Genomic DNA, 25,782 nt, shown 5'->3' on the forward strand with positions numbered 1-25,782 from the left:
CGGGTGTCTGTGGGCGCGATGCGTGCGGGAGAGGGGTTGTGCCTATAGAGACATAAGATAACGGTAAAATTCAAATCTAATTTTAAATGACGCTCAAATCCAGGTTCTAAAGTTGATGTTGGCGATGTGTCATGACACGGGACGCCTCGTGCGGTAGTGGTGTCACGTTCGGTGATAGTGCATGGTCGTGTGCACCATCATTTTTTGAAGTTCAATTATAAATAAAATTGGGATCGTGGACTCAGAGTTGATGATGATGGCGTGTCATAACTCAGGTCATTTCCTCTTGAAGTGATGGTGTTGCATAGGATGGTGGAATGTGGTCGTGTGCTTCACCAATGTCGTATGTGTTCTATGTAGAGCTGTTAAACAAACAACTGAATTATATACACCTCTACTGGTTCTTACAAAAACATGAGAAGAGATTAGCATTGACTTTGTTCAATGATTCTAGAAATATCCAATTAAGCTTGATTCTATCTGCATTATAATTGGTCATTTTAAAAAATAACTCATTTTCTAGCATGTCATAAGACTTCAGATGCAACACACGTGGTTCATATTTTCTTTAATACAAATTTACCCTCCATTTTTTGGGATCATGATGCTAAATTCCTAATCTATTTTTGGAATATGTTGTGGCATCACATGATTAGCCCATCTGCTTTTCATCTTGAATCTGATTGTCAAACTAAAGTTCTTACTCAAAGTCTCAAAAATATTATTTGCTGTCTTATGCATGAACATCGTGGCAATTGGGATTATCTGCTTCCTTGTGTTGAATTTTCACATAACAGTTCTTAAATCAAAAAAAAATTGAAAGTGACAAAGGTTTGAATCATAAAAAACCAATATATTTACCTTCAAACAACAAGCATGATCAAACATCATTTTCTACTAAATCCTTTATTTAGCATATTTATGCCTTACATGTCAATATTGAAAATAATTATTTTTCTGAAATGAGATTTATAAGAAAATTTTGTATTTAGATCATCCTTGTAAAGAATTCTAAGAGGGTGATCTTTAATGATCTGGCTAAATCTATCAATGATGCGCATGTTATATTCTAAGTTCATATCTGTGGCGTTGGATCCTTTGAGTTTTCAAAAAATAAAAGGGTTGAATGAATGTGTTATTGATCTCCTTGAAGATATAAGTTCTTAATTCAATGTCTCTGATTTAATCAAATATAGAGGATTGCCCAATATTCATAGAGAGCTGATTGAGCCTTCCCTTTTCTTCATAGTGACACAAACCCCATTCCACCAAATTTTAAGACTTCAAATGAGAAAGAGGATATTGATTATTTTATCGTAGACCAATATATCTCTACTCTAGAAAGTAGTCAACATAGGTTTCTCATGAAATGGGCTAACAGACAAATTTGGATGCTTGTTGGATCTCATTTCCCTGATTATTTGATCTTACTCCCCACTTGTGGGAACATCCTTTTACAACACTGATGAGCCCTTCGCTGTAATCAAATTCTTCAACCCTAGGATGAGTTGATGTCATCACTACTAATAGGGATAAACAACTTTTGCCTTAAAGGTCACAATGTGATGAGCCATAAGCCTCATTAATAACACCAAGTATGCCTACAGTGGCATGCGCTTAATGACAAGGTTTGTACTCCCAGATGTCTGAACATCATTCCAAAGAGGAAACTTTGATGATGTTGGGGACAATGTTAACAACTGAATTTGAAGATCAAGATGAAGACCCTGACTTTCAAGACAAAGAAGAAATGACAGATGATGAAGATGCTAAGAAGATGCTAACCATGAAGATGTTGAGGATAAAACTAATGAAGATGAGACAAGTGATCTTGAATTTGAAATGAAGGAAGCAACTGGATATGTTGATGAATTCATAGGCCCAAAGGAAGAGGAAGATTATGTTATGAAAGATGAAGGAGAACAGAAAAATATGGAGAACACTAATGCAATTTATCAATAACACAATAGAGAAATCAAGAGTTCCAGCATGGAGGCCAACAACTTGTAGGACATAAGTTTCTCTACACACGGAGAATGATAGAAAGTATATAAATCATTTTGCTTCTCTCCCTCCTCCCTTGATCCCTGTCTCTCTCTATTTCCCTTGACTTATATCTGTTGGGTTTGGTGCCTTGGTTGTTCCATGGAAGACACGTTTCAACGGATGAGGAAGCGTGTCGATCGATTCACAATCGATCTTTAAAATCAAACATTGAAAGTACCTTTTGGGAAACTTTTTCCATCCTTGACTTTGCCGCTGTGAGATCGTTCTAAAGAAGTTCATTCGTCCAGCCTCTAGAAGTATCCACACGATTATCCGACGCTTGGATCTCCAAGTCTTCTTATTCAACTCTTCTTGAAAATCTTGAAGATCTCCTCACCATGAAGACACTCTTCCTTGGATAAGTTGAGAAGAGAGTGGAGAAAGGGAGGGGCTCTCAAATCAGGGTTGCATAGGTGCTTAAAATGAAACCCCTTTCCCTCTTTATATTTCACTTAGGCTTTTTCTCAAAAACCCTACAAAGTAAAATATATCTACCAATACCCTTATGACCTTGTGCGTGTAACCCTCTAGGCCCATATATCATTCTAGTTAATAACTTTAGTGTCCCAATAACATTTGTTGAACAATCTTATTAATTAAATATATCAACACATAGATTAATTAAATAAGGATCGATTTCACCCAATCGATAGGTTAAGTTTCCAGCCCGTGGGGTGCCAAGCTACACCTTGTGCTCTAGAAGATACTGATTAGTCTCGAAATCTCTCATGGAACCTTTGCCGTCGTTGGTTAACGTATATGTATAACCCATCATCCGCGTGAGACTCTCAAAGTACTTATGGTATGGTTTATCGTCAAACCCTAATCCGTCATTCGATTGTAATGATGCGTAACGGGGATAATTGGAGAACCTCTTCTCCAATATCCTCACTACCCTGGCCACGGTTTTTTCTGCATCATCTTCCTTGAGTCAATCTCCTCTTATACTGAGGGTGGATGATCCCTTCTTGACCACTCAATCATCTCCGTGAGCTTCTTATTACATCCAATATATAATATATTTTAATCCCATGATTAGAGGCTCGTAAGTCATAGTCAAAATGTAGCCATCCACTCATGAGATCTTGGTGTCTGATAACATGATAAAAGCATGTATACTTTCATAGATTTTAGATGCTTTGGTATCATTAATTTAGAATTTATCATGTTATCACTACAATGAACTAAATATTTATGCAATAGCTATAAATTCTACTTTTTGCACATTATGGTTATTTTTTACTAAACTCCTTGACTTCTTTGAAGTCAAGAAATTTTAGTGCTGATGAGTATTCCACAGTTTCACATGTTCACAAACTTACAGGAATGAAAAAATGGTAACTCTTAAAGAGTTGGGGAATTTGTGTGAGCGTAGTGATTCTACAAAGAGGCTTGAAAGGATCAAGTGAAGTTGTGAACCTTCAAAAGAGAAATCTGAGGAAGATGGACCACTATTTACCTGTCCGTTGGGCTCTCAAAAGCCTTATAAATAAAGAAGCTAAAGATTACAAGGGGGAGCTCTCAACCAGTGGAGAAAAAGAGGCAAAATGGCAAGTAAAGATAATAGAATATGCCCACGGGTATTTTAGTAATTATCCTAACTGTATAAATAGACTCTTTTATCCATCATTTTCCCTCATTCTGGACATGCTCTAGCAAGTGGCTGGCCAGCAGGACAAGGCATTTTTCAGAATCCAGGTTGTTCAACCTGCTCAATGTATGTTTATTGAAGTTTTCTCTAAATCTCATCTCTTCTTTGCATGAAAAGTGCCTGATCCTGGAAAAATATAAGGATCCATACTTGAGAGGAAGCATTGAGGGTTCAGTAAACTTGCATTGAGGATTTAGGATCTTAGATTTCAACTTTCTCCATCAATCCCATCCATTTACCCTTAAAATCCATCACTTTCCCAATCTAAACACTCATTTTCTCCACTTTCTCTCTCTAGAGTAGGTTTTATCCCTCTCTAGACCTTTATCCATATCTCTAGTCACTCCCCTAAAAATTTCATAAAAAATAATCTTCACTTGCACTTTCAAATTCTATCTCAAACTCCTACACTCTCTCTTGATTTTCTCTCTCTATCTCCTCATTCTGGCATTTTTTCTCTCTAAAATTGGTTATTTCTCTCACTAGACCTTCATCCATATCCATAATTCATCCCCTAAAATTTTCATTAAAAAATTCCTTCATTTACACCTTCAAATTCCCTCTCAAACTCTCTCTATATCATCTCTTCATTTTCTCTCTCTATCTCTTCATTCTCTCTCTCTATCCTCTCATTTTGACATTTTATCTCTCTAAAAACATTTATTTCTCCCTCTAAAATATCTCCCTGTCTCTCTCTATATCCTCAAGCATTCTCTACTTCAAATTCCAAAAAAATCGCATTAAAATATCATTTTTGTCCTTTCAAAACTTAAATTTTCTGTCCTCTAGCTGCCACCATGTGGTGCCGTGCGGTGCCCGTGCGGCAGGGTCAGCCCTCTGCCCGCCAGTCCACATGCGGGCAGAGTACATGACCTCAGGGCACAAGGTAGCCTTATGCAGGACTTAGCCAAATTGGCTAAGTCCTAACCATTGGGTTAAGCCCAATAGGGCTTAAGCCCATTTGGCTTTCACTTAACCTTAGTGGGCTGACCCACTAAGGCCAGTCCTATACGAGCCACACCAGGCCCGCCGGCCCATCTGGCCTGCCGCCGTCGCCGCCACCGCTATCCCTCTGCCGTCACCGCCGCCGCTGTCGCTCCGCCGCCGCCACCGCCGGCGATCACCGGAGTAGGTAAATAGCATATTTTTTGTATTTATAAATTATAAAAGATCAGTAAAAATCAGAAAATTAGAAATAAAATTAATTTATGTATTTAAAAATTCGAAAAATTTTTGGAAAAAACCCAGAAAATTAATATAATCACTTTACAGTCATTTCAACACCTAAAAAAATTCTTTAAAAAATATTAACTCTCGTTTTTAATATTTGTAGTGGTTTTTTGGTATAAAATAAATTACAGAAAATTCTAAGAATATTTATTTTTGATTTATTTTGTTAAGAAAAATAGGAAAATTAGTGTAAAAATATTATTTTGTGTTTTTCTTTGTATTTTGGCTTTAACTTAAACCATAGGAAATTATAAAAATTACCTAAAATCTAGAAAAATCCCATAAATTGTAATTTTCACTTTTAAAATCATTGTCTTCACCCCTAGCTTGAGAAAAAAAATTTGAGATTAAGTTTCTGCCTCTCTATGGAGCGACCCCTTATTTTCCCTATATTAATTATAAAGTATTGAAGTGGAACATTTTCATAAATATTGTTGGTTAAGTCTGAATCAAAACAACGACATTAAACCCCTAAATTTAGACTTATCAGTGTCTCAGGTCAGTGGATCACTTATACAACCGTGACTTGAATCAACCTCATTGACATTTACGTATAATACCATTCAGGGATTCGTACGGATCAATTCAGTGAACTCTTTATCCAAAGAGCACCCACTATCGGTCCTTAGTGTCGCCACACTAATAGCCACAGGATCAGCTATACTTATCATATAAGTAGGATCAACTAGTGATGTTATGTACGGATAATTCGATGTCTGTCTCGATTATCCATCAAACTGGAATATTTAGAATACGTGTTTAAAGACTAGTGATCACCGTATTATGATCTCATCATAATTTACTAAGTCATTGCATGTATTCATGGACTTCATTATAAACATCACATAGAATAATAATGAACGCAAATATTTTATTCAATGAACTTAAATAAACATGGTAGTGTGATTGGCTTGACGGCCACATAATATTCATCAATATCTTCTCTCTCCTCTTTCCTGCTTCATTTTTCCCTCTCCTTATCCACTTTCTTTGATTTTTCTCTTCCACCTACTCTCACTCTCTTTCTTGACTCATTCATTTTCTCAACTACCCCCCATTCGTGACTATTCTACCATTCTCTTCCCTCGCTAATTCTCTCTCTTCCTTTTCTCCTATACAACCTCCATATTGTACCATTCTTTTCCTTTTCTTGTAAAATCTCTGCTATTAAATTTATCCCCCGATGTTCTTAACCTTTAACACATACACCATCAATCCCACATCTCTCTTCCACTCTCTCATAACCATCCGCATTTTATCATCTGTTGTACCCATATGTTTTCTTTCCCTTTAAAAGGGTCAAAATCATGCCAGCAAGAAATCCCTTCGCTGGACGTTTATTTTGAAGTATTGTTTCTTTGGATAAAAGTGACATTTTGGTGATAAGCAATAATCACATCTTTTATAGTGATCAGCTCTCTTGATTCCCTCACTCCATTTCTTCAGTACATTGTCATTTTCCATCATCCTCTCAATATTTGACCCTTACCATCATCGATCCATATCCACATCTCATCCCTCATTCTCCATCTCGCCTCTCATTTTGATCCCATCTTGATATATTTATCATTTTTCTTATGTTATCCCATTTATCTTGTATGTTTGGATTCATCCCTTACATTCCACCCGTCCCAAGCTACATGTGATCATATTCTCTGGTTAAACCCATTCTTTACTCTTGTCATATATGTTTCCACACCATCCATTTTCCTTTCATACCCTTTTGTGGAGCTCCAGACCAATATCCATCAAGCTCATTCAACATCAGAAAAATCAAGCTATTGGCTATGTTCTCGGAGATATATTGTGACACCTTAATTATGAGATAACCATCAGTCAATGGTAGTAGGTTGTTTACTCTTTCTGATTGTGTGAACTTGTGAATACTTTTGTTGTAAACTATATTTGGGTCGTCGTGAACCAGCTACTTGCATTAATTGTGGATATCAGAATCATTTTTTTTATTTTGTCATTATTATGTCCCTAGATCACATATTCAAGACCCATTCTACAAGATAAAACCCATTTGGCTCACTCTCATGAAATATTTTATCAATATTACATGATATTAATTAATATTTGCACTAATCCACATGCTTGTACTACATCAATAGTATATGTATAATCTTTCGTGTAACAAAGACTCTCGAATGACTTAAGTTATTGTTAGTACCGATGCATCAAACCCTAATATCTCATTAGTTAGTATTCATGCATACTAGGGATTTTAGGATAATGCCTTCTCCAATATCCCGACTATCCTAGGCTGTAATTTGATCAATCTTCTTACTCGTTTGAATCTCTACTCATAGCTAGGGTAGACAATTCCGTCTTGACCTCTAAATCACCTTCATGCAAGAAATACATGTCTGCGATGAGATTTTTTTTAATCCCATGGTTAGAGACTCACATTTTATTCAAAACATATTCATTCATACATAAACTTTCTTTGGTGTTTCAAGTCAACTAACCACTTATACAACCATGATATGAATCAACCTAATTGTTCTTTAGATATAGTAGCATTGAGGGATTCATACGGATCACTTCATAGAAATATTTATCTAAAGAGCACATGTTGTCTATCCTTGGTGTCTCCACACTTATGGTCATGATACTACTCTTTACCTAGATAACTTGATGTATCTCGATTATCTGTCGAATCAGGATATCAAGAATACATGTCTAAGGACTAGTGATCACTATATTATGGTCTTGTCATAATTCACTAAAAAATGCACTCATTCATGGACTTATATGAATCATGGAATTATATGCACACCAAAATAATAGTGAATAAATATTTATTTTAATGAACTTATATGAATCATGGAAGTGACATTGTCTTGACGGTCACATAATATCCATAAAAAATCACTTGCATTGGATAGATCCATCTTGAGATCTTCAACCTGGACATTCCCAAATAAATGACAATTCCACTATTTATAATGGAACTTATTACTTATCATTCTGTAAATATTGAGTTTGAACAAAAATCTGAAAATAATCATCTTGAAAATTTTGGATATTGAAAGAAAGTATGGGTATGTAGGAATCCCAGATAAGTGTGATTAGGATTGACGAGCTTTTTGATTAATAGGAAGGTAAGAGCATGACTAATATAGGGCATTGCTCCACAAAAGTGGCATTATTAAAACGACATTCAAAGCGTGGATACATACGTCCACCCCCATGTGATGGGGACCATTGAGCTCCGAAGACTGATCTCAACCAGCTCGAGGAGCCAGGGCTGAGGTGAAAGGCTGGGCCTTCAAGGGTTTGGCCAAGTCAATCAGCCCATGGAGGTTGACGTTACCTTCGTCGTGCTTTTATGACCTCTTTTTGTTTGTAGGCCTTGTATGTGGGCCATAGTGTTTGTTTGTGTGTGGGACCTATGTATTAGGGCCCACGTATTCGCATGTTTGGGCCCATGTGTGGGCCTCACCCTTCTAGGGGCACCCTTAGGACCCTTTTATCTGGGCCTTATCCCTCTTATCCTTCTAGGGGCACGCCGTCCACACACCTGCGCGCCGCCCACACCAGCCGTGCTGCCCTCACCGCTGTATATGTCTGCATGTGTGCTCCAAGCACTGCATGCTCTATCGCCACCTGCTCCACTTGCACCGCCTGCTACCAGCGCTGCTGTCACATGCTGCCATCTACATTGGCGCCAGAACCATTGCCTGACTTGCTACATCACCGTCGTCGGCACCATCATCTTTGCCGCTGATCAGCTGCCCCATGAATCACTGGCTAAACTACTATGGACCCCATCACCCACGCAACCGTTTGCACCGACACTAGTGCCATCATCCGCGCCGTTGTCACCAGCCCTGCTCGCGCCACCCGCACTGTCGCCCCAAGCCATCCATGCCAATGCCGCACATGCCGCACTGCCCACCATCTGTGTCATCAACAAAAGGCATGTCTTCTCTTGTTGACACTTTCACGGATGACCAGATCGCATCAAATGTGGTACGCTCGTACCTCTCCCTGCTTACGGGTCCATTAATTCCTTTAGTCCCTTCGAACCTGTCTCCACCGCTGGGGTTAGGTTAGGGGTATATAGGCTATCGCTCGGAGAGTAATGGTCTCTAGTGGTACATCCCTGGTTGGACTTGTTGAGGTTGCACACACTAGCAACAATAACCATGCTCACATCGTCGGTCTTCAATGTTACGACTGGGTCATTTGGAGCCTAGTGGCATTCCCATGTCCCCCTTGCTGTGATTTATTGGCCGCCAGTGTCTGACGACTTTGGGCTAGTACTTCTCATTAACTTTCTCGTTACATTAGCATCGGCATTCAGTCACATTTCATCTGCCCAATTGATGTTGGAAAGGTTGTTCGATCCCGACCTGTAGTTCTGCATCTCCATGTCTCGTATTAACGTGCCTATTCCTTCTAATTGGCTGGCATTTCAATGAAGGCCACATGATGTATGAAGTGACTAAATGTGTCCATTTGTTGAGTCATATGCACTTGCCCCCATTTGCATTCAATAATTGCAAGCATTCAATTGAAGTCTCCTAGTAAGTACCAATGAGAATCAACCACACTTGTAGTCCTGAGTATGTTGTACTAGTTCGTCCCAAAGAGAATCAGCTTTCAAATATCCATGTGAGGCATATATGACCAAGGGTGTGTAAAGCTGACATGGGCATAGTGGCCTCATAGTGATGTGTTGGGACCCCTCCATAAGCAACTCTTGGTAAGAATATTGTGTCCAAATAAACATATTTTATTCATGCAGTTATAATAGGAAGTATCTGCTTAAAACTGATGTAGTAAGGATTTGATATTGTCTGGTTAAATTTGACTAGACCAAGACCATTATTATTGAGGGATATAGTGTGGGACTCTGTAGCAGCCCAACCCGCTATAATTCTAATGATATGGTAATATGGGTGACTAAATCTACATGCCCTGGATCCAGTATGATATGTATATAAGGATCTAGTGACTAGATATACATGCTCTTGATCTAATATAATGCATATAAGGGTCCTGCCCACTAGTCAATCAAGTAAAGGGGCTACACTGTCATCAGAACCTCTCATGAAGGAATTGTTGTTATATTAATTCTCAATATTGGTCCTCATAAATATTTTGTTCCAAATGAGAACAGATATATGGGTGCTACTGACTGGTCAATCGGATCAAGGAACTAACTGTCTTTGGCATTGCACGGGTAGGAGTTAGTGTCATCCACATCCGTACTAGTGGTTTTCTGAAATAGTTAATAGAACCCTATTAAAAATATTTTTGGGCCCTCAGTTTGGTTTCACTTTACTTACCTATTAACAGATTTTTACGAGCATATCAAATGAAATAATGTCATTATTCATTGAAACTTAAGAATCGATATCATCACATAACATATATTTAAGTTATTTTATAATTCATGAATGTGGATACAACACCACATAGAACGTGTGTGACTAAACAAAGACATGCATTGCACAGTTTGATAATTTTTATGCCATTTCGACTCTTCAATTTTAAATTCCTTACGTCGATGTACTTGCCCTTGGCCAAGAGTCCAATTTCTCTCCCCCCATTTCTTCAGTTTATATCGGTTTCCACGCTTTCTTGATCTTTTCAATGTGAGCCAATCATCCTGATCGAGATTGGATGATATATCAATATTTCATATCAGCCAATCATCCTGCACGATATCAAGAACGGATTAATTTATTTTTGTGTCTTGATTTATTTTTTCCATGCTTTACATTCTTACCATAATTAAAAACGTACATGCTCCAATTCCATTGGTCACTCAACTGTAAAATACATGTAAAAGATGTCTATCTAATGGAGACTAACCACACAGAATCAGTCACAGTTGACTTCCAGACGAGATATTTCTCACCCACGTCGACTCAGCAATTGATCTTATCTGGGTGCCCAATTATTTTTATTCCACGTTTGAAGAAATGCACTTCCTACGAAGTATCTATACGAACTCATTATTCTGAATTATTGGAAAAAGTGCGCTTAAAAAATCACGTCGCCATCAGGGGCCTCTTGTCGACATGAATGGATAAATAGATCGACAAAGATAGACGCACAGAAAGACACGCAACTTATAGATACAATAAAGATATGTTGATAGAAAGAAGGATGGGTGGATGAAAAATAGAAGGATACATGATGGATAAATAAATGGATGCAAATAGAAAGACGCAGACGAATGGTTAGTTTTGATTAAATGGACGTCGAAAGAGATGGATGGATAGATAAATAGATATGTAACTGATCGAGAGAGAGAGATAGGTAGATGGATGTATAGAGCGAGCGATATATGGATAAAAGGATACATAACTGATAGAGAGATGCGTAGATGGATGTATAGATAGACAGATAGATAGCTAGATGGACGTATTAAGAGATAAAGAGATAAAAATGTACATAACTGACAGAGAGATGTGTAGATTGATGGATGTATAGACAGACAGATAGAGAGATAGATCGGTCAATAAAGAAATAGATTGTTAAATAGGTAGATTGACGGATAGGAATATAGAGAGAGATAGATCGGTAGATGGGTAGATAGATAGATATGTTGAAAGAAAAATGGATAGACTATAGATATGTATAGACAGATTTGATAGATGGGTAGATAGATACATGATTCATAGAGAGAGAGAGATGGATATCGATAGAAAGAAAGAAAGACATATACGCAATTAATAGATAGAGACATATAGATAGATGGATGGATAAACAGATGGATAGATAAATAAATGTACAGATACATAGAAACGATAAAGAGAGAGAAAGAGTCAGATACAAAGAGAGATAGAGAGAAAGAGTCAGATACAAAGAGAGATAGAGAGAAAGAGTCTGAAAGAGAGCGTCTGAGAGAGAGAGAGAGACTGAGAGAGAAAGATTCGGAGAGAGGGAGCGAAAGAGTCTAACAGAGAGAGAAAGAGTCGAAAGAGAGTCTGAGAGAGAGAGCGAAACAGTCTGAGAGAGAGAGAGAGAGAGAGAAAGAGTCTGAAAGAGAGAGAGAGTCTGAGAGAGAAAGATTCTGAGAGAGAGAGCGAAAGAGTCTGAGAGGGAGAGAGAAAGAGTCTGAGAGAGAAAGATTCTGAGAGAAAGAGAGAAAGTCTGAAAGAGAGAGAGTCTGAGCGAGAGAAAGTCTGAAAGAGAGAGAGTCTGAGAGAGAGAAAGTCTGAAAGAGAGAGAGTCTGAGAGAGAGAGAGAGAAAGAGTCTGAAAGAGAGAGAGTCTGAGAGAGAGAGAGAGTCTGAGAGAGAGAGAGAAAGAGTCTGAAAGAGAGAGAGTCTGAGAGAGAGAGAGAAAGAGTCTGAAAGAGAGAGAGTCTGAGAGAGAGAGAGAAAGAGTCTGAAAGAGAGAGAGTGTGAGAGAGAAAGATTCTGAGAGAGAGAGCGAGAAAGTCTGAGAGAGAGAGAGTCTGAAAGAGAGAGTGTCTGAGAGAGAAAGTCTGAAAGAGAGAGAGTCTGAGAGAGAGAGAGTCTGAAAGAGAGAGAGTCTGAGAGAGAGAGAGAGAAAGAGTCTGAAAGAGAGAGAGTCTGAGAGAGAGAGAGAGTCTGAGAGAGAGAGAGAGTCTGAGAGAGAGAGAGAAAGAGTCTGAAAGAGAGAGAGTCTGAGAGAGAGAGAGAAAGAGTCTGAAAGAGAGAGAGTCTGAGAGAGAGAGAGAAAGAGTCTGAAAGAGAGAGAGTGTGAGAGAGAAAGATTCTGAGAGAGAGAGAGTCTGAAAGAGAGAGTGTCTGAGAGAGAAAGTCTGAAAGAGAGAGAGTCTGAGAGAGAGAGAGTCTGAAAGAGAGAGAGTCTGAGAGAGAGAGAGAGAGAAAGAGTCTGAAAAAGAGATTGTCTGAGAGAGAGAGCGAAAGAGTCTGAAAGAGAGAGAGAGAGAGAGCGAAAGAGTCTGAGAGAGAGAGAAAGAGAAAGAGCCAGAGAAAGATAGATATAAAGAGAGAAAGAGAAAGAGACAGAGAGAGATAGATAGAAAGAGAGAGAGAGAGAAAGAGACAGAGAGAGAGAGAGAGAAAGAGAAAGAAACAGAGACAGAGACAGAGAGAGATAGATAGAAAGAGAGAGAGAAGAGAAAGAGAGAGAGAGAGAGAGAGAAAGAGAAAGAAACAGAGACAGAGACGGAGAGAGATAGATAGAAAGAGAGAGAAGAGAAAGAGAGAGAGAGAGAAAGAGAAAGAAACAGAGACAGAGACGGAGTGAGATAGATAGAAAGAGAGAGAGAGAGAAAGAGAAAGAAACAGAGACAGAGACAGAGAGAGATAGATAGAAAGAGAGAGAGAGAGAAAGAGAAAGAAACAGAGACAGAGAGAGATAGATAGAAAGAGAGAGAAGAGAAAGAGAGAGAGAGAGAAAGAGAAAGAAACAGAGACAGAGACGGAGAGAGATAGATAGAAAGAGAGAGAGAAGAGAAAGAGAGAGAGAGAGAGAGAAAGAGAAAGAAGCAGAGACAGAGACAGAGAGAGATAGATAGAAAGAGAGAGAGGGAGAAAGAGAAAGAAACAGAGACAGAGAGAGATAGGTAGAAAGAGAGAGAGAAGAGAAAGAGAAAGAGACAGAGAAATAGAGAGAGAGAGAGAGAGAGAGAGAGAGAGAAAGAGAGAGATAGAGATAGAGAGAGAGAGAGAAAGAGTCTGAGAGAGAATATAGTCAAGGGTCGATTTTAGAAAAACCGAACAGAACGTCTCCGTCCTCTTCCTCCGCTCGCTTTCCCTGGACCCCCCAGAGGGGAGAAAATCTCCTCTCTCCCTCTCTCCCCTCATCCACTCCAAAGATCATCCCCGAGAGAGGCTCAAACACAGACCAACACAACTATAAATTCCCAGCCCCAGACACCCCCCCACCAAGCCATGGCTTCCGCCGTAGCATTGCCCGCAATCCAGCCTCTCAACGGCGGCCCCAACCGGCGGCGCCACCACCGACCGCCCCCCCTCCAAACCTCCTCCACTTCTTCCTCTTCCTCCTCCTACTCTTATTCCTCCCCTTCTACCCACCCCGGACGCCTCAAAGACCACTACAGAACGCTAAGGGTCCAGCCCGGCGCTTCCGAGAGAGATATCAAGAAGGCCTTCCGCGAGCTCGCCTTGCAGGTACTTCAACAATCTCTTCTACATCTCTTTTCCTGATCGATCAAGATCAAAACTTTGAAAGATAATCTCGATTTTGCTAGTACCATCCGGACGTGTGCAAGGGAGGAGACTGCGGCGTGGAGTTCCACCAGATCAACGAGGCGTACGATGTAAATATTGGAGTTGATCTTGAACGGGGATGAATCTCGTTCGTTGATTTGTTGTTGTTTTTTTTTGTCTGATCAGATGATCATGGAGAGCTTGAGGGCGGGGGAGGAGTGGTGCGGTGGGGTTGAGGAGGAGATGGAGGGGATGGGCGATACGAGCTGGGATCTTTGGGAGGAGTGGATGGGATGGGAAGGAGCGGGGATACGGGACTATTCGTCTCACATCAACCCCTATATTTGATTCCCTTCCCTGCCTACTCCTACTTGTATAATCCGTTCTCATCAACTATCAGTTTCGTCCCAGAAAATCTCTCTCTCTCTCTCTCTCTCTCTCTCTCTCTCTCTCTCTCTCTCTCTCTCTCTCTCTCTCTCTCTCTCTCTCTCTCTCTCTGTCTCTCTGTCTCTCTCTCTCTCTACATACATATATATATTCATATATATACATACATATTATATCTTCTCTCTCTCTTTCCCTCTCCATCAACCACCCTCTCTCTCCCTCCCGCTATATATATATATATATCTCCCTCTCCATCAGCCCCCTCTCTATCCCGCCCTCTATATCTATCTATCTCTCTCCCTCTCCCTCCTCATTATCACTCTCTATCCCTCTCGCTGTCTCTATCTCTCTCCCTCCCTCTCTCTATCTCACCCTCTCTCCCTCCCTCTCTCTCCCTACCTCTCTTTATCTCTCTCCCTCTCCCTCCATCCCTCTCTCTATCTCTCTCACCCTCTCTCCCTGCCTTTCTATCTCTCTCCCTTTCTCCCTCTCTCTCCCCTGTGTCTGTCCCTGTCTCCTCTCTCTCCCTCTCTATCTCTGATCTAGTCTCTCTCTCTTCCTCTCTGTCAGTAGTCTCTCTCTCTCTCTCTCAGCATTCTGTCTTCCTCTTTATCTAGTCTCTCCCTCTCTATATGCATAGTCTCTCCCTCACATTCTGGTCTCTCTGCCTCTCCCTCTCTATCATTTTTGCCTCTCTGTCTGTATATTTTTCCGGTCTATCTGTCTCTTCATCTCTACCAGTATTCTCTCTCTTCCTTGTCTCTGTGTCTCTCCCGCAATATTATCTCTTTATCCACTATTTCTTTATCCTTCTCTCGATAGTCTCTCTCTCTCTACCTACAATCTATTTCTCTCTCTCCCTCTTCCAAGATTCTATCGTCTCTCTCTCAATATTCTCTCTATCTATCTCCTCTGTCAATACTCTCTCTATCTATCTATCTTCCCTCCCTCTCTCTCTCGCTCTCACAATATTCTCTCTCCCTCTCGATATTTTCTCTATGTATCTACTCTCTCTCCCCCTCTCTCAGTAGTCTCTCAATAGACTTTATTATTATATTTTTTCCATATCGGGGACAGAACGAAACGGCTGACGTCACGTCATATCCTTTTCCAACTCCATAATAAAATAGAATAAATCGCGTCACGTGCCGGCGCGTGTTACTCCGTTACAACTGAAGCCTTTAGCCATGCGTGAATGGTGGGCCCCACGGACGGGACGAGACGAAATTCTCGTCCCGTCTCCACGCCAACGCTAAACAGACGAAATTACTTTCCTTCCGTAATTAAAATTCTCACAACTTCCAATGAAAATAAGCTAAAACTAGCAATTGATATTAACAGAATATCATCACACAGATTATCGAAAATTCAAAAAAAATTCCAAAGCGTCATAGTTTAGATAGTAGAAATTGTAAATTATAATATCATGAGACAACAGATAAATCGGTCTTTAAACAGCTTATCTTACTTTTTCGAAAGTTTCTCATGAAGAGACGGAATAATCCTCAAATATAATTTCCTCCACTCAAGGTCAGAAGAACGGGAAACAGAAGGTGAAATATATACTAATCCGGCAAAATCGTCAAATTAGGCAGCAGATGAAAAATGCCCTTCAACAAAACCTGATGAATGACCAGCGCGTGAAGAGAATATTACTTACCATCATAATCATCATCAGGAAGTGACATGATTCTGTGGTCGCTTGCCAGCTCCTCAATGAAAAGAGGTGGCGCATTCTTGCGGACAGACCTCCAGGAAATGAAACAAAAACCCTACACGATAAAAAAGGATTTTAGTTATAATTAACATCGTCGCCAGAGTCGCTGTAAATTTGAAAATTTTAAATAGAAAGAGTTCAAAACTTAACCGCATTTTATGGTGCTGAGTTCGTTTTGAATAACAGCTAATCATGGATTAGTGCAAATTCGATCTAGCCTGAAGCACTTAATAAATAATCAATTCATTGTTGGGATTCTAATGACAAACGATGACGCCAGGCAAAACCATATAAAGCTGGACAATGATACATTGGATATGAACTTAAATAGCGCGATGATAGGAAAAAAAAGATTGCAAACCTGAAACACCAACAAGATGATGACAAAAAACAGAAACCGAGGATGCAAACTAGTCAATGAATGATTTTCGTGAGCGTTTCTTTACAACTCCTGCATGTTTTAACTAATTTAGGTCAGACGTCCAATAACTATGATTCATCAAACAGCAAAAAGATCGGTCGTCTTAGACGGGGCATGGCCGAAAACCATGTTCTAATCAACTTAAATAACTATAAACTCGAGAAGAAAATGTGACAGAAAATTACCAGAGACCAATCTCCCAGATATATTTCTTTTATTCTTTTAATCATGAAATATTTGAACGTATCTCCATGGGCGAAAAATCAAGCTCTCATTAACTTTCATAATCATAAATTCGACAAAAAGTTGAACAAACAATCACCAGATATCAGTGGCCCAGATGAGTATTCATTTCTTCTTTTGATGATGAAATATTTGAACTTATCCCCAAGAAATCTTTGTGGACAGGCGACGAACATTACTAAAATCTTCGAGCGGCAGAATTTATACCAAATAAATCTGAAACTTCGACTAAAACACGAACTTACAGGACCCATTCATGACACGATTTTCGTGAGAGATTCTTAATAACTTCAGTAATTTCTATTTAATTGCTGCAAAACGACTTATTACAACGATCCCGCAAACAGCACAAATCGTAGAAAGCCATCCATGGCCTGCGTTAAACTAGAGCATGGTTGAAACCAAGTTCCCATACCTTATTTTTATTAAAATTTAGAGCACGAATTTAAGAGAGAACCATCGGAGACGATATTTAAAAAACATCCTACGAAGCATAAAAATTTGAATTTATTTTCATGGAACTAAAGAGTAAATACTGCCAACTGTCGGACAGGCGACAAACAGAGCAAAGATCTTTGAATCTAAAGCCCACCGATAGTAAAAGGCTTTTTTTTCACAAAATTAATAAGAAAATTAAAAGTAAAAGGAAGAACTTACAGGATGAGAATCTTCAATTTGCCTGAGCTTCTTCCTCGTCTGAAGCAATGTCTCGCAAAGGCCCCTTCAAACCACAACTGCTAGGACCCAGAAGCTCAAGAGCAGCCTTCTCAAGAAACTCTTGAGCAGCGGTACGAACTGACTTATTCTCCACAGATTCATGTCTCCTCTTCTTGCGGGCTCCCCTCATATCAGAACTTCTGCCTGATACTCCTTTACGCCTGCTGATCTCCTTCATACTTTTCCTTTGCTCTGAAAAATTATACCAAAATTTCAGATCAAACGCAAAATGAAACAAATTTCAATTATACAAACTACAAGCGTACCATGCGTAAGACCCGGCAGAGAATGCTCAATGAAACGGGTCGCTGCTTGGAAATTTAAAGTTGTTGAAGGTCTCAATGGAGCTGGAAACAGATGAGAATGCATAAAAAAAAAACAAAAAAACGAAGGTTATATCCATTCATAGAGGTAACTGATCACAAACCTTTGCTCCAATCGCTGCACTTGAGGAATTTCTCCTCACAAACGCTAATCCTCTCCTAAAATGCCAGAAAATACAACGATTAAAATATGTCATTCCGGACGAAGAGAAAAAATCAAGAGAATAAGGAAAATACCAGTTCTGATCGAAGGGAGTGATCTTCCGGACGAATACCGCTGCATCTCAACCGCACTAGCGCATCCAAAAAATAAAAAAAACCGAAGATTTATCAGCAAAAGAAAATAAGCCGATATCCCAAACCACGGAGCAAGAATCGCACCGGAGAATAGTATCGAGGTGCACTTGGCGAGAATCAGGAAAACATGAGCGCGATGAAGCGGCGAAAGCTCGGCGAGCACGTCGGGCTCAGCCATGGAGAGGAACTGCTTCAAATTGCCCTCCAAGTCCCGCACATCAGAGAGAGTCTTTCCCATGGCGTCGATTACCGCTTCTGGGACTACATCTTCCTCCCGAGCTCCCATTTTCTTCCTCGGCGAGCTCACCGGAAGAGACGCGCTCGCAGATTTCTGAAGAACAGGGCGAAATCTCAGCCAATTAGGGTTTTCGCCCTCTTCTCCCCCAAATCACAGTTTCTTCTCGAATAATCTATCAGTTCTGCTTAAAATTTCAAAATAATAGTATTTAAAAGCCGCACTATTTAATAAAAACCCACAAGAAATAAAATTGTTTTGGCTAGGCCGCTTGTCGTCTCTTACTTTTCTTTTATTCATACGAGGGTACATAAGAAATACTCAATCAAAAGGAAACCAGTTGAAGAGAGACTGTTACATGAGAAATTTTAACGAGCACAAGGTCAGACAGGACTTGAGAAGAAATAAAAGGGTATATTGGAAATTTTAATTATTCTGGAGTTCAAATTCTGCTGCACTATTTAAACGACGACAGATCTAAGCTGGAGTGTTCTTCCGCGCCAGAGGATGAAGTCTCGAGCTCTCCAGAAATCTCTTCCACATCAAAGAACAGATCAGTAAGTAGCAGATCTCTTTCTTGAAATCACTTCAATCCAACCATTTAAATCAAGAAATCTCTTCCACGACAAAGCACAAATCGATTTGGCGCAGATCTCATCTAGTTCTTCATCCAATCGCAGCTCGGAATCCCGGAATTTCGAGTTCGGAATTCGAGATGAAAGCGATGAATATCCGAAGTAAATTCACTGACAGAGCCAATGCAATCCGTCAAGCAGATTTGAGTAAGTCTTTTGACTCATGCATCCTTCCAAGCTCCTCAATTCTTCCAGTAGCTTGAACGCTTCATCCGCCTTCCCGTCCCTGCACAAGCTCTCCAACAATGTTCTATACGTCAGCAGATCAGGAACCAAGGCCTTCTCAAGCGAATCTCGCAGGACGCCGACAGCCTCCGAGAATCTCTTCTCCATAGCCAAGCTACAGATCAAGATCGAGTACACAGTCTTCGTCGGCACCAAATCCTTCTCTCTCATCTCCTTGAAAAATTCCAGTCCGTCGTCAATCCTTCCCTTCTCACACAGTCCCTTGCAGAGGTAACCGTACGTGTACTGGTTCGGATCGCAGCCGTAGAGCCCCATCTCCTTGAAGATCTTGATCGCGTCGTCCATCTCCAGGCAGTTGCTGTAAGCTTTGATGATCAGATTCAAAGCGTAGGTGTCCGGAATCACTCCCGACGCCTTCATCTGCCTACTCAGCGATCGGACAGCGTGGAGGTAAACGTACGAGACGCTCGGCTTGCCGAATCTCTTCAGCACAGAGCTAAGTAGCATTGTGTAGGTTTCTAGATTAGGCCTGCAGGAATCTCGCGTCATCTTCTTGAACACGTCGAAGGCGCGGGAGAAGAGATGCTTCTTCGAGCAGCAAAATCGGATCATGTCGTTGAAGAGGCGGAGATCTGGATTCGAGCACGCGCCGGAGAGGATCTCATCGATTAAAGCCTCCGCTTGATCGAATCGACGGCCGGCGATCGAGATCTCGACCATGGCGTGGTACACGGGGGCGGGGTGGCGGTATCCGCGTTGCTGGGAGCTCCACCGGAAGATGTCCATGGCCAAATCGGGATCGGACTGTGATCGAAGCGTCGATTCTAGATCTTCGGAGGTGAATCCAGGTTTCAGCCGGTGGATCGACTCCTCGAATTGCCTCTCCAACGGCGTTCTCGATCTGGAGCTCAGCGCCGACAACGAAGACGAAGACGACAGTCTCCTATCGAAGAATCGAAGAAGAGAATCTCCAGAGCTCGCCCGTAGAACCTGCTTGCCGCTCCGAACCACCGAGTACACGAATCCCATCTCTCCAAACAACAGCCCAAGGTTGAAGACGAACGAACCCTTAAACCCTTTCCTCTTTTACTTGCAGATAGTTCTCGGCATCCGTCCCGTCCCGTCTCGTCAACGAAGACGGGCCGAACCCTACTACGAGCCGCAAGAGCGAGAAATCTGAAGGTGAGCTTCATTGATGGCGTTGATTCGGCTCAAAGCCGTAAACCCAAATCTTCTCCTCCGCCGCTTCTTCTGTTCTTCACTCTCTTCTCAATCTCCGTCTTCAACCTCCGATCTCCCTCTTCCACAGTCTCCGATCTCTCCTTCTGAAGGCGACGCTCTCCATCTCCGGCGAGCGATCGACCTCATCCGGAGAATCAGAACCGGAGCTTCGTCAAGGGAGGAGGCAACGGAGGCGCTGAGAAGCTCCGGCGAAGAACTCGCAGGAAATCTACTCCAGGCGGCTATCTGGGAGCTCCGATCCGACTGGGAGTCCGCCTTCCTCGCCTTCCAATGGGGAACGCAACGAAGAGGGAAGATCCGCCATTGCTCCGACCTCGCATCCTGGCATCTAATGGTTCAAATCCTCGCCCAGCACAAGAAATTCGCCATCGCCTGGTACCTCCTCCGCATGATGCTCCACCGCAACCTCCTCTCACCAACCCCGTTCATCATCTTGATCAAAGAGTAAGATCTCTCTCTCTCTCTCTCTCTCTCTCTCTCTCTCTCTCTCTCTCTCTCTCTCTCTCTCTCTCTCTCTCTTAGTTTCCAACCCGATCATCATCTTGAAGAAAGAGTAACATCTCTCTCTCTCTCTCTCTCTCTCTCTCTCTCTCTCTCTCTCTCTCTCTCTCTCTCTCTCTCTCTCTCTCTCTCTTAGTTTTCGACCCGATCATCATCTTGAACAAAGTGTAACATCTCTCTCTCTCTCTTTCTCTCTCTCAGTTTTCAACCCGATCATCATCTTGAACAAAGAGTAACATCTCTCTCTCTCTCTTTCTCTCTCTCTTAGTTTTCAACCCGATCATCATCTTGAACAAAGAGTAACATCTCTCTCTCTCTCTTTCTCTCTCTCTTAGTTTTCAACCCGATCATCATCTTGAACAAAGAGTAACATCTCTCTCTCTCTCTCTCTCTCTCTCTCTCTCTCTCTCTCTCTCTCTCTCTCTCTCTCTCTCTCTCTCTCTCTCTCTCTTCAACCCCGATTGTCATCTTGATCAAAGAGTAAGATCTCTCTCTCTCTCTGTATATATATATCTATATCTCTCTCTGTATATATATATCTATATCTCTCTCTATATCTATCTCTCTCTATATATATGTATATATATCTATCTCTCTCTCTCTTCAACTCGATTGTCATCTTGATCAAAGAGTAAGATCTCTCTCTCTATATCTATCTCTCTCTCTATATATATGTATATATATCTATCTCTCTCTCTCTTCAACTCGATTGTCATCTTGATCAAAGAGTAAGATCTCTCTCTCTATATATACATATGTATCTATCTCTCTCTATGTATATATGTCTATCTCTCTCTCTTTCTCTCTCTTTCTCTTTCGCTCTCTCTCTCCAACCCAAATCCTCTCCCCGAACGCCATGATCAAGCTCCGGTGTTCGTTTGCAAGGTACGCGGCTGCGAACGAGGCGGGAAAGGCGATAAAGACCTTCCGCGCCATGGAGAAGCTCGGGCTGGCGCAGGACTCGTCGTCCTGGTACGAGCTGCTCCGCACCCTCTGCGAGCACGGCAACGCGGAGGAAGCAGAAGATCTCCTCCTGGCCAACTCCAAGCTCTTCCCTCTCACATCCCAAGGATTCAACCTACTCCTCAAGTCCGCGGCGGACGCGGCGACGGCGAAGCGACTATGGAGGGAGATGGCCGCCAGGTGCGTTCCCCCTGACGAGACCTCTTACGCGCTCTTGATCGAGTCCTTCGCCATGGCCGGGAACCTCTTCGAAGCTCTGCGGCTCTACGACGACATGAAGAGGAAGAAGGGGATGGTTCCTCCCGCGGAGGTCTACCGCTCGCTGATCTACGTCATGGCGAGAGAGGGGATGGCGGGGGAGGCGAGGAAGCTTCTGGGGAAGGCCGCGGCGTATGACTGCCTGGCGCGCGCGCTGTGCGAGGCGGGGAAGGTGGAGGAGGCGAGGGAGGTGGTGGAGGGGATGGCGGAGGTGGAGAAGGAGACTTACTGGGCTTTGATGGGAGCGGAGTCTTTGGAGGGTTCTTTGGGGTTGCTGAAGAGGATGACGGAGATGGGCTGTGGGCCGGACGGGCGGGTTTTTCTGGTGGGTTTGGAGAAGTTCTTTGCCAGGAAGGAAGCGGGGAATGCGCTGAGAGTTTGGGGGGAGATGGGGAGGTATGGGGTGGCGAGGGAGGAGGTACACTTTCTTGCTGTCGCCCGGGGGTTGGTTGATTGTGGGTGGATGGAGAAGGGGATGGAGGTTTATGCGGCGATGAAGAGGTGTGGGTTTAGGCCTGATCCTAAGCTGGAGGGCATCTTCCGGGAGCACCTCTCTGGAGCCAGGAGATGGTCTCGTGGCCCGCTTAGAGCAGCTCCAGCTCGGTGAGTCTTTCATTTGCCTTGTTTAAAAAACAGAATTGGTGTTGACAAACAGACCATTAAGTGGAAGCTCTAAGGTGAATGCATGACACATCTACAGTGATTGGAAGCATGACCCATTAAGAGCAGCTCCATCCTGGTGAGTCTTACATTTATCTTGTTTAGAAAGAAAAAATTATGCTTGTTCCGACAATGATGTCAACGACGGATGACAACAGCGTTGACATCGAGGGGAAATCAAGCGGAAGGTTTAATGTGAAAGCATGAAACATCTTCAGAAATTGGAAGCATGACCCACTAAGAGCAGCTCCATCCTGGTGAGTCTTTCATTTATCTTGTTTAGAAAGAAAATATTGTGCTTGTTCTGATTATGACGACAATGAACAGACGAAAAGATCACAACAACAGCGTCGAGATCGAGAGGAAATTAAGTGGAAGGCTTAGTGTGAAAGCATGAAACATCTTCAGAAATTGGAAGCATGACCCGCTAAGAGCAGCTCCATCCTGGTGAGTCTTTCATTTATCTTGTTTAGAAAAAAAAACGATTCTGCACGTCCCGACGACAACGACCACGACGCATGATGTTGACATCGAGGGAAAATTAAGTAGAAGCTTTAATGTGAAAGCATGACACATCTACAGAAATTGGAAGCATGACCCATTAAGAGCAGCTCCATCCCGGTGAGTCATTTATTTATCTTGTTTAGAAAAATAAATTCTTCTTGGCCCTACGAGGACGACGAGGCGTAATGTCGATGAAATCACAGCAATGGCGTCGTCGTCGAGGGAATATTAAGTGGAAGTTTTAATTTGAAAGCATGACCCACATCTTAGTGATCCTTAACTGACTTTGACTTTCGCGCATCGACTGATCCTTACTGATCAATTTATGTGCGAAAGTCAAAGTTAAAGTTAGAGTCAAGTCATCTTTTGAAGTGATGAAACGTCGCAAGTTTATGCATTTACAGTGACGAAATTTAAGAGAATCGGTTAGTGAAAATGTGCATCTGGATTATATGGGCCTTCCCTCAGTGGTCAAATTTGGATATGAAATTTTTGTGGGGTAAAAGGTCAATGCTGAAATTTGATTTGAAGATCAAAATGACCAATTCGTTTGCCAAGCTGATAAATTCAGTTTAAGTCATAGTCGTGTCAGTCCATTTAGGGAGAGAGAGATAAATTGTGTACAAAGTACGATAACCATTGCATCTCTGGTCTTCAGTCCAGTCTGATGTTAAAATCAGAAATTCGGTATGCCCTGAAAAAAGAGGATCTGCAGTCTGGATTTTGGTCCGGTCTGACCAAACTTTGGCCAGACCCTGATGTTCCCTTGGTATAGTCATAGTCAAAGTCAATGGCAGAGTCAATAATCTGTGGTCCACTTGGATTAATTCATTTATAAAACTGAAATTTATCATATCCAATAACGAAAAAGGAAAATGTATACTTACACAAACATCGGAGCTTTAGATGCTACATGAATGAGATCATCAGTGACAAATAATATTAGAGGATTGGAGCTTTTGTTTAGGGGCCTTGCTCAAGTGGTAAAATCTAATCGATTGACCTCCATTTGAAGGTTAATGTTCATGGTTGAAGGAGTTTCTGATCTTTTTTTTCTTCATAGATTGACTTCCACAATGATCTCTTTCTTCCAGTGATATTTGTGTGTGTGTGCACCTATATGTGGAACATTAAATGAATCTGGTGAGGGGCAATCAACAGATCATAGAAACTCTTGTTCGTTAACGCTAAATGAATGTTTTTTTCCCTTTTTCTCTTACTTCCACTTACATCACATATAGTGCTGGTATTTTGTTAAGTTCGGTAAAGCAACTTGATGTTGTGAATCAGGTTGAGGTGACTATTTTCCTAGATCAAAGGATGTTTACTTTATTCAGCAATGTTTTTCTCTCAACTGCTCAAAGTTGTTCAGCAATGTTTTTATCTTGCTCATTCCACAATTCATTTATTCTACAAATATTCCTGACTTTAGTGGGTGTGTTCTTCCATTTCATATAATTTTGAATGATTAATAGAAGAGCATTGAGCTTTAATATCAAATGCATTTCGTTGGTGATGTCAAGTACTTGCAACACATGTGCACAAACCATCATCCGGCCTATTTCTTCGATAACTAAAAGACTATACAGAAAAGATGAATTTGACTAATCTCACTTTGATAAGTCAAATGATTGGGGGTTTCTTCCTAGGTTGAAAGTAGAAGTACCTGCGATGGATTTCACTACAGTTTAGATGATAGCTCAAAAGAGAGAGGATTAGGGTGGGATTCCACTTGGACTGCTGCTCGCAAAGTCAGAGCACCCCCCTTGGCCACCATATATTCTACCAAATTAATAGATTTTCTATGGACATTAAGAGAAATGAAAATGTAAGTTGATGATTTTTTGATAGAGCAGATACTGGGGCTAATTTACATCATTTAACGCTTTTGATGTATATATCTTACGAGCACTAAGCAAGGGTACTGAATATGTGAATAACATAAATGTATTTATGTTAAGATTTACATATATAGTAGTAATTAAATCTAATTTAATAAATAAACTAAATAGTGAAAATAAATTAAAAGTAATTCTAAGTAGAGAAACATTCATCTTAACTACCATAATTTTGACAAAATTATGGATTACTGTTGGTAAATTTGTGAAATTTTCTAGTGAGATATCATAACTAATTCTAATTAATCACCTCAGTCGGTGCTTCTGCAGTGGCAAATGATAATTGGTACCGGTGGCATGAATGTAGTGAGCCGATGGGTTTTACCGTGATGCATTTATGCAGAGATGGGCGAGGATAACATAGGGGACTGATAAGGGTTTTACCTTCATTGATGATGATGGAAATGCAGGCAAATACACATTGATGAATGATGGAGTTGGTGGTGGCACTCGTAGTGGTGGAAACATTTGGCTATCGGTGATGAAAACTTGGGGAAAAAGTAAGATAATAAGAGTTCGAAGAATATTCAGATCACAC

General features: G+C 41.2%; 4 protein-coding genes across 7 annotated transcripts; 2 read left to right on the top strand and 2 right to left on the bottom strand.

Annotated features, from left to right (window-relative positions):
- The first annotated feature begins 13,693 nt into the window (after nt 1-13,693).
- J8 (Chaperone DnaJ-domain superfamily protein) lies at nt 13,694-14,472 on the top strand. The gene is made up of 3 exons (XM_078583103.1): nt 13,694-14,018; nt 14,099-14,167; nt 14,244-14,472. Exons 1-3 carry the CDS (start codon nt 13,779-13,781, stop codon nt 14,403-14,405), a joined length of 471 nt encoding a protein of 156 aa, XP_078439229.1. The 5' UTR covers nt 13,694-13,778; the 3' UTR covers nt 14,406-14,472.
- A 1,517-nt stretch (nt 14,473-15,989) lies between these two features.
- Nucleotides 15,990-18,582, bottom strand: LOC144709524 (Sas10/Utp3/C1D family). 4 transcript variants are annotated; one of them, XR_013583053.1, is made up of 8 exons: nt 18,247-18,582; nt 18,103-18,158; nt 17,970-18,024; nt 17,809-17,889; nt 17,483-17,734; nt 16,523-16,612; nt 16,312-16,379; nt 15,990-16,216 (listed from the first exon to the last, which is right to left on the bottom strand). XR_013583053.1 is itself a non-coding variant. In XM_078583102.1 (6 exons), the coding sequence occupies exons 1-5, from the start codon at nt 18,446-18,448 to the stop codon at nt 17,496-17,498; spliced, it is 633 nt and encodes a 210-aa protein (XP_078439228.1). In that variant the 5' UTR covers nt 18,449-18,580; the 3' UTR covers nt 15,990-16,216; nt 17,483-17,495. The 4 variants fall into 4 exon arrangements, 1 of the variants encoding a protein (XP_078439228.1); XR_013583052.1 differs by having other exon boundaries at nt 16,312-16,387; XR_013583051.1 differs by having other exon boundaries at nt 16,312-16,612.
- A 143-nt stretch (nt 18,583-18,725) lies between these two features.
- On the bottom strand, nt 18,726-20,534 carry LOC144709523 (Tetratricopeptide repeat (TPR)-like superfamily protein). Its single transcript, XM_078583101.1, has one exon. The coding sequence runs from the start codon at nt 20,245-20,247 to the stop codon at nt 19,141-19,143; it is 1,107 nt and encodes a 368-aa protein (XP_078439227.1). The 5' UTR covers nt 20,248-20,534; the 3' UTR covers nt 18,726-19,140.
- On the top strand, nt 20,292-24,777 carry LOC144709522 (Tetratricopeptide repeat (TPR)-like superfamily protein). The gene is made up of 6 exons (XM_078583100.1): nt 20,292-20,400; nt 20,528-20,904; nt 21,847-22,785; nt 22,883-22,921; nt 23,001-23,099; nt 23,170-24,777. Exons 2-5 carry the CDS (start codon nt 20,792-20,794, stop codon nt 23,047-23,049), a joined length of 1,140 nt encoding a protein of 379 aa, XP_078439226.1. The 5' UTR covers nt 20,292-20,400; nt 20,528-20,791; the 3' UTR covers nt 23,050-23,099; nt 23,170-24,777.
- Nucleotides 24,778-25,782: the final 1,005 nt, after the last annotated feature.

This window comes from Wolffia australiana, chromosome 11, assembly GCF_029677425.1.
Source record: "Wolffia australiana isolate 7733 chromosome 11, ASM2967742v1".
NCBI lineage: Eukaryota > Viridiplantae > Streptophyta > Magnoliopsida > Alismatales > Araceae > Wolffia > Wolffia australiana.

Coding starts and splice junctions, on each gene's coding strand:
- J8 (XM_078583103.1), top strand. CDS start 13,779: ATGGCTTCCGCCGTAGCATTGCCCGCAATCCAGCCTCTCAACGGCGGC. Junction 14,019..14,098: donor TCCGCGAGCTCGCCTTGCAG/GTACTTCAACAA, acceptor CGATTTTGCTAG/TACCATCCGGACGTGTGCAA. Junction 14,168..14,243: donor AGATCAACGAGGCGTACGAT/GTAAATATTGGA, acceptor TTGTCTGATCAG/ATGATCATGGAGAGCTTGAG.
- LOC144709524 (XM_078583102.1), bottom strand. CDS start 18,448: ATGGGAGCTCGGGAGGAAGATGTAGTCCCAGAAGCGGTAATCGACGCC. Junction 18,159..18,246: donor CACCTCGATACTATTCTCCG/GTGCGATTCTTG, acceptor TGGATGCGCTAG/TGCGGTTGAGATGCAGCGGT. Junction 17,735..17,808: donor TCTGCCGGGTCTTACGCATG/GTACGCTTGTAG, acceptor ATAATTTTTCAG/AGCAAAGGAAAAGTATGAAG.
- LOC144709523 (XM_078583101.1), bottom strand. CDS start 20,247: ATGGGATTCGTGTACTCGGTGGTTCGGAGCGGCAAGCAGGTTCTACGG.
- LOC144709522 (XM_078583100.1), top strand. CDS start 20,792: ATGGTTCAAATCCTCGCCCAGCACAAGAAATTCGCCATCGCCTGGTAC. Junction 20,905..21,846: donor TTCATCATCTTGATCAAAGA/GTAAGATCTCTC, acceptor TTCGTTTGCAAG/GTACGCGGCTGCGAACGAGG. Junction 22,922..23,000: donor TTAAGAGCAGCTCCATCCTG/GTGAGTCTTACA, acceptor GGATGACAACAG/CGTTGACATCGAGGGGAAAT.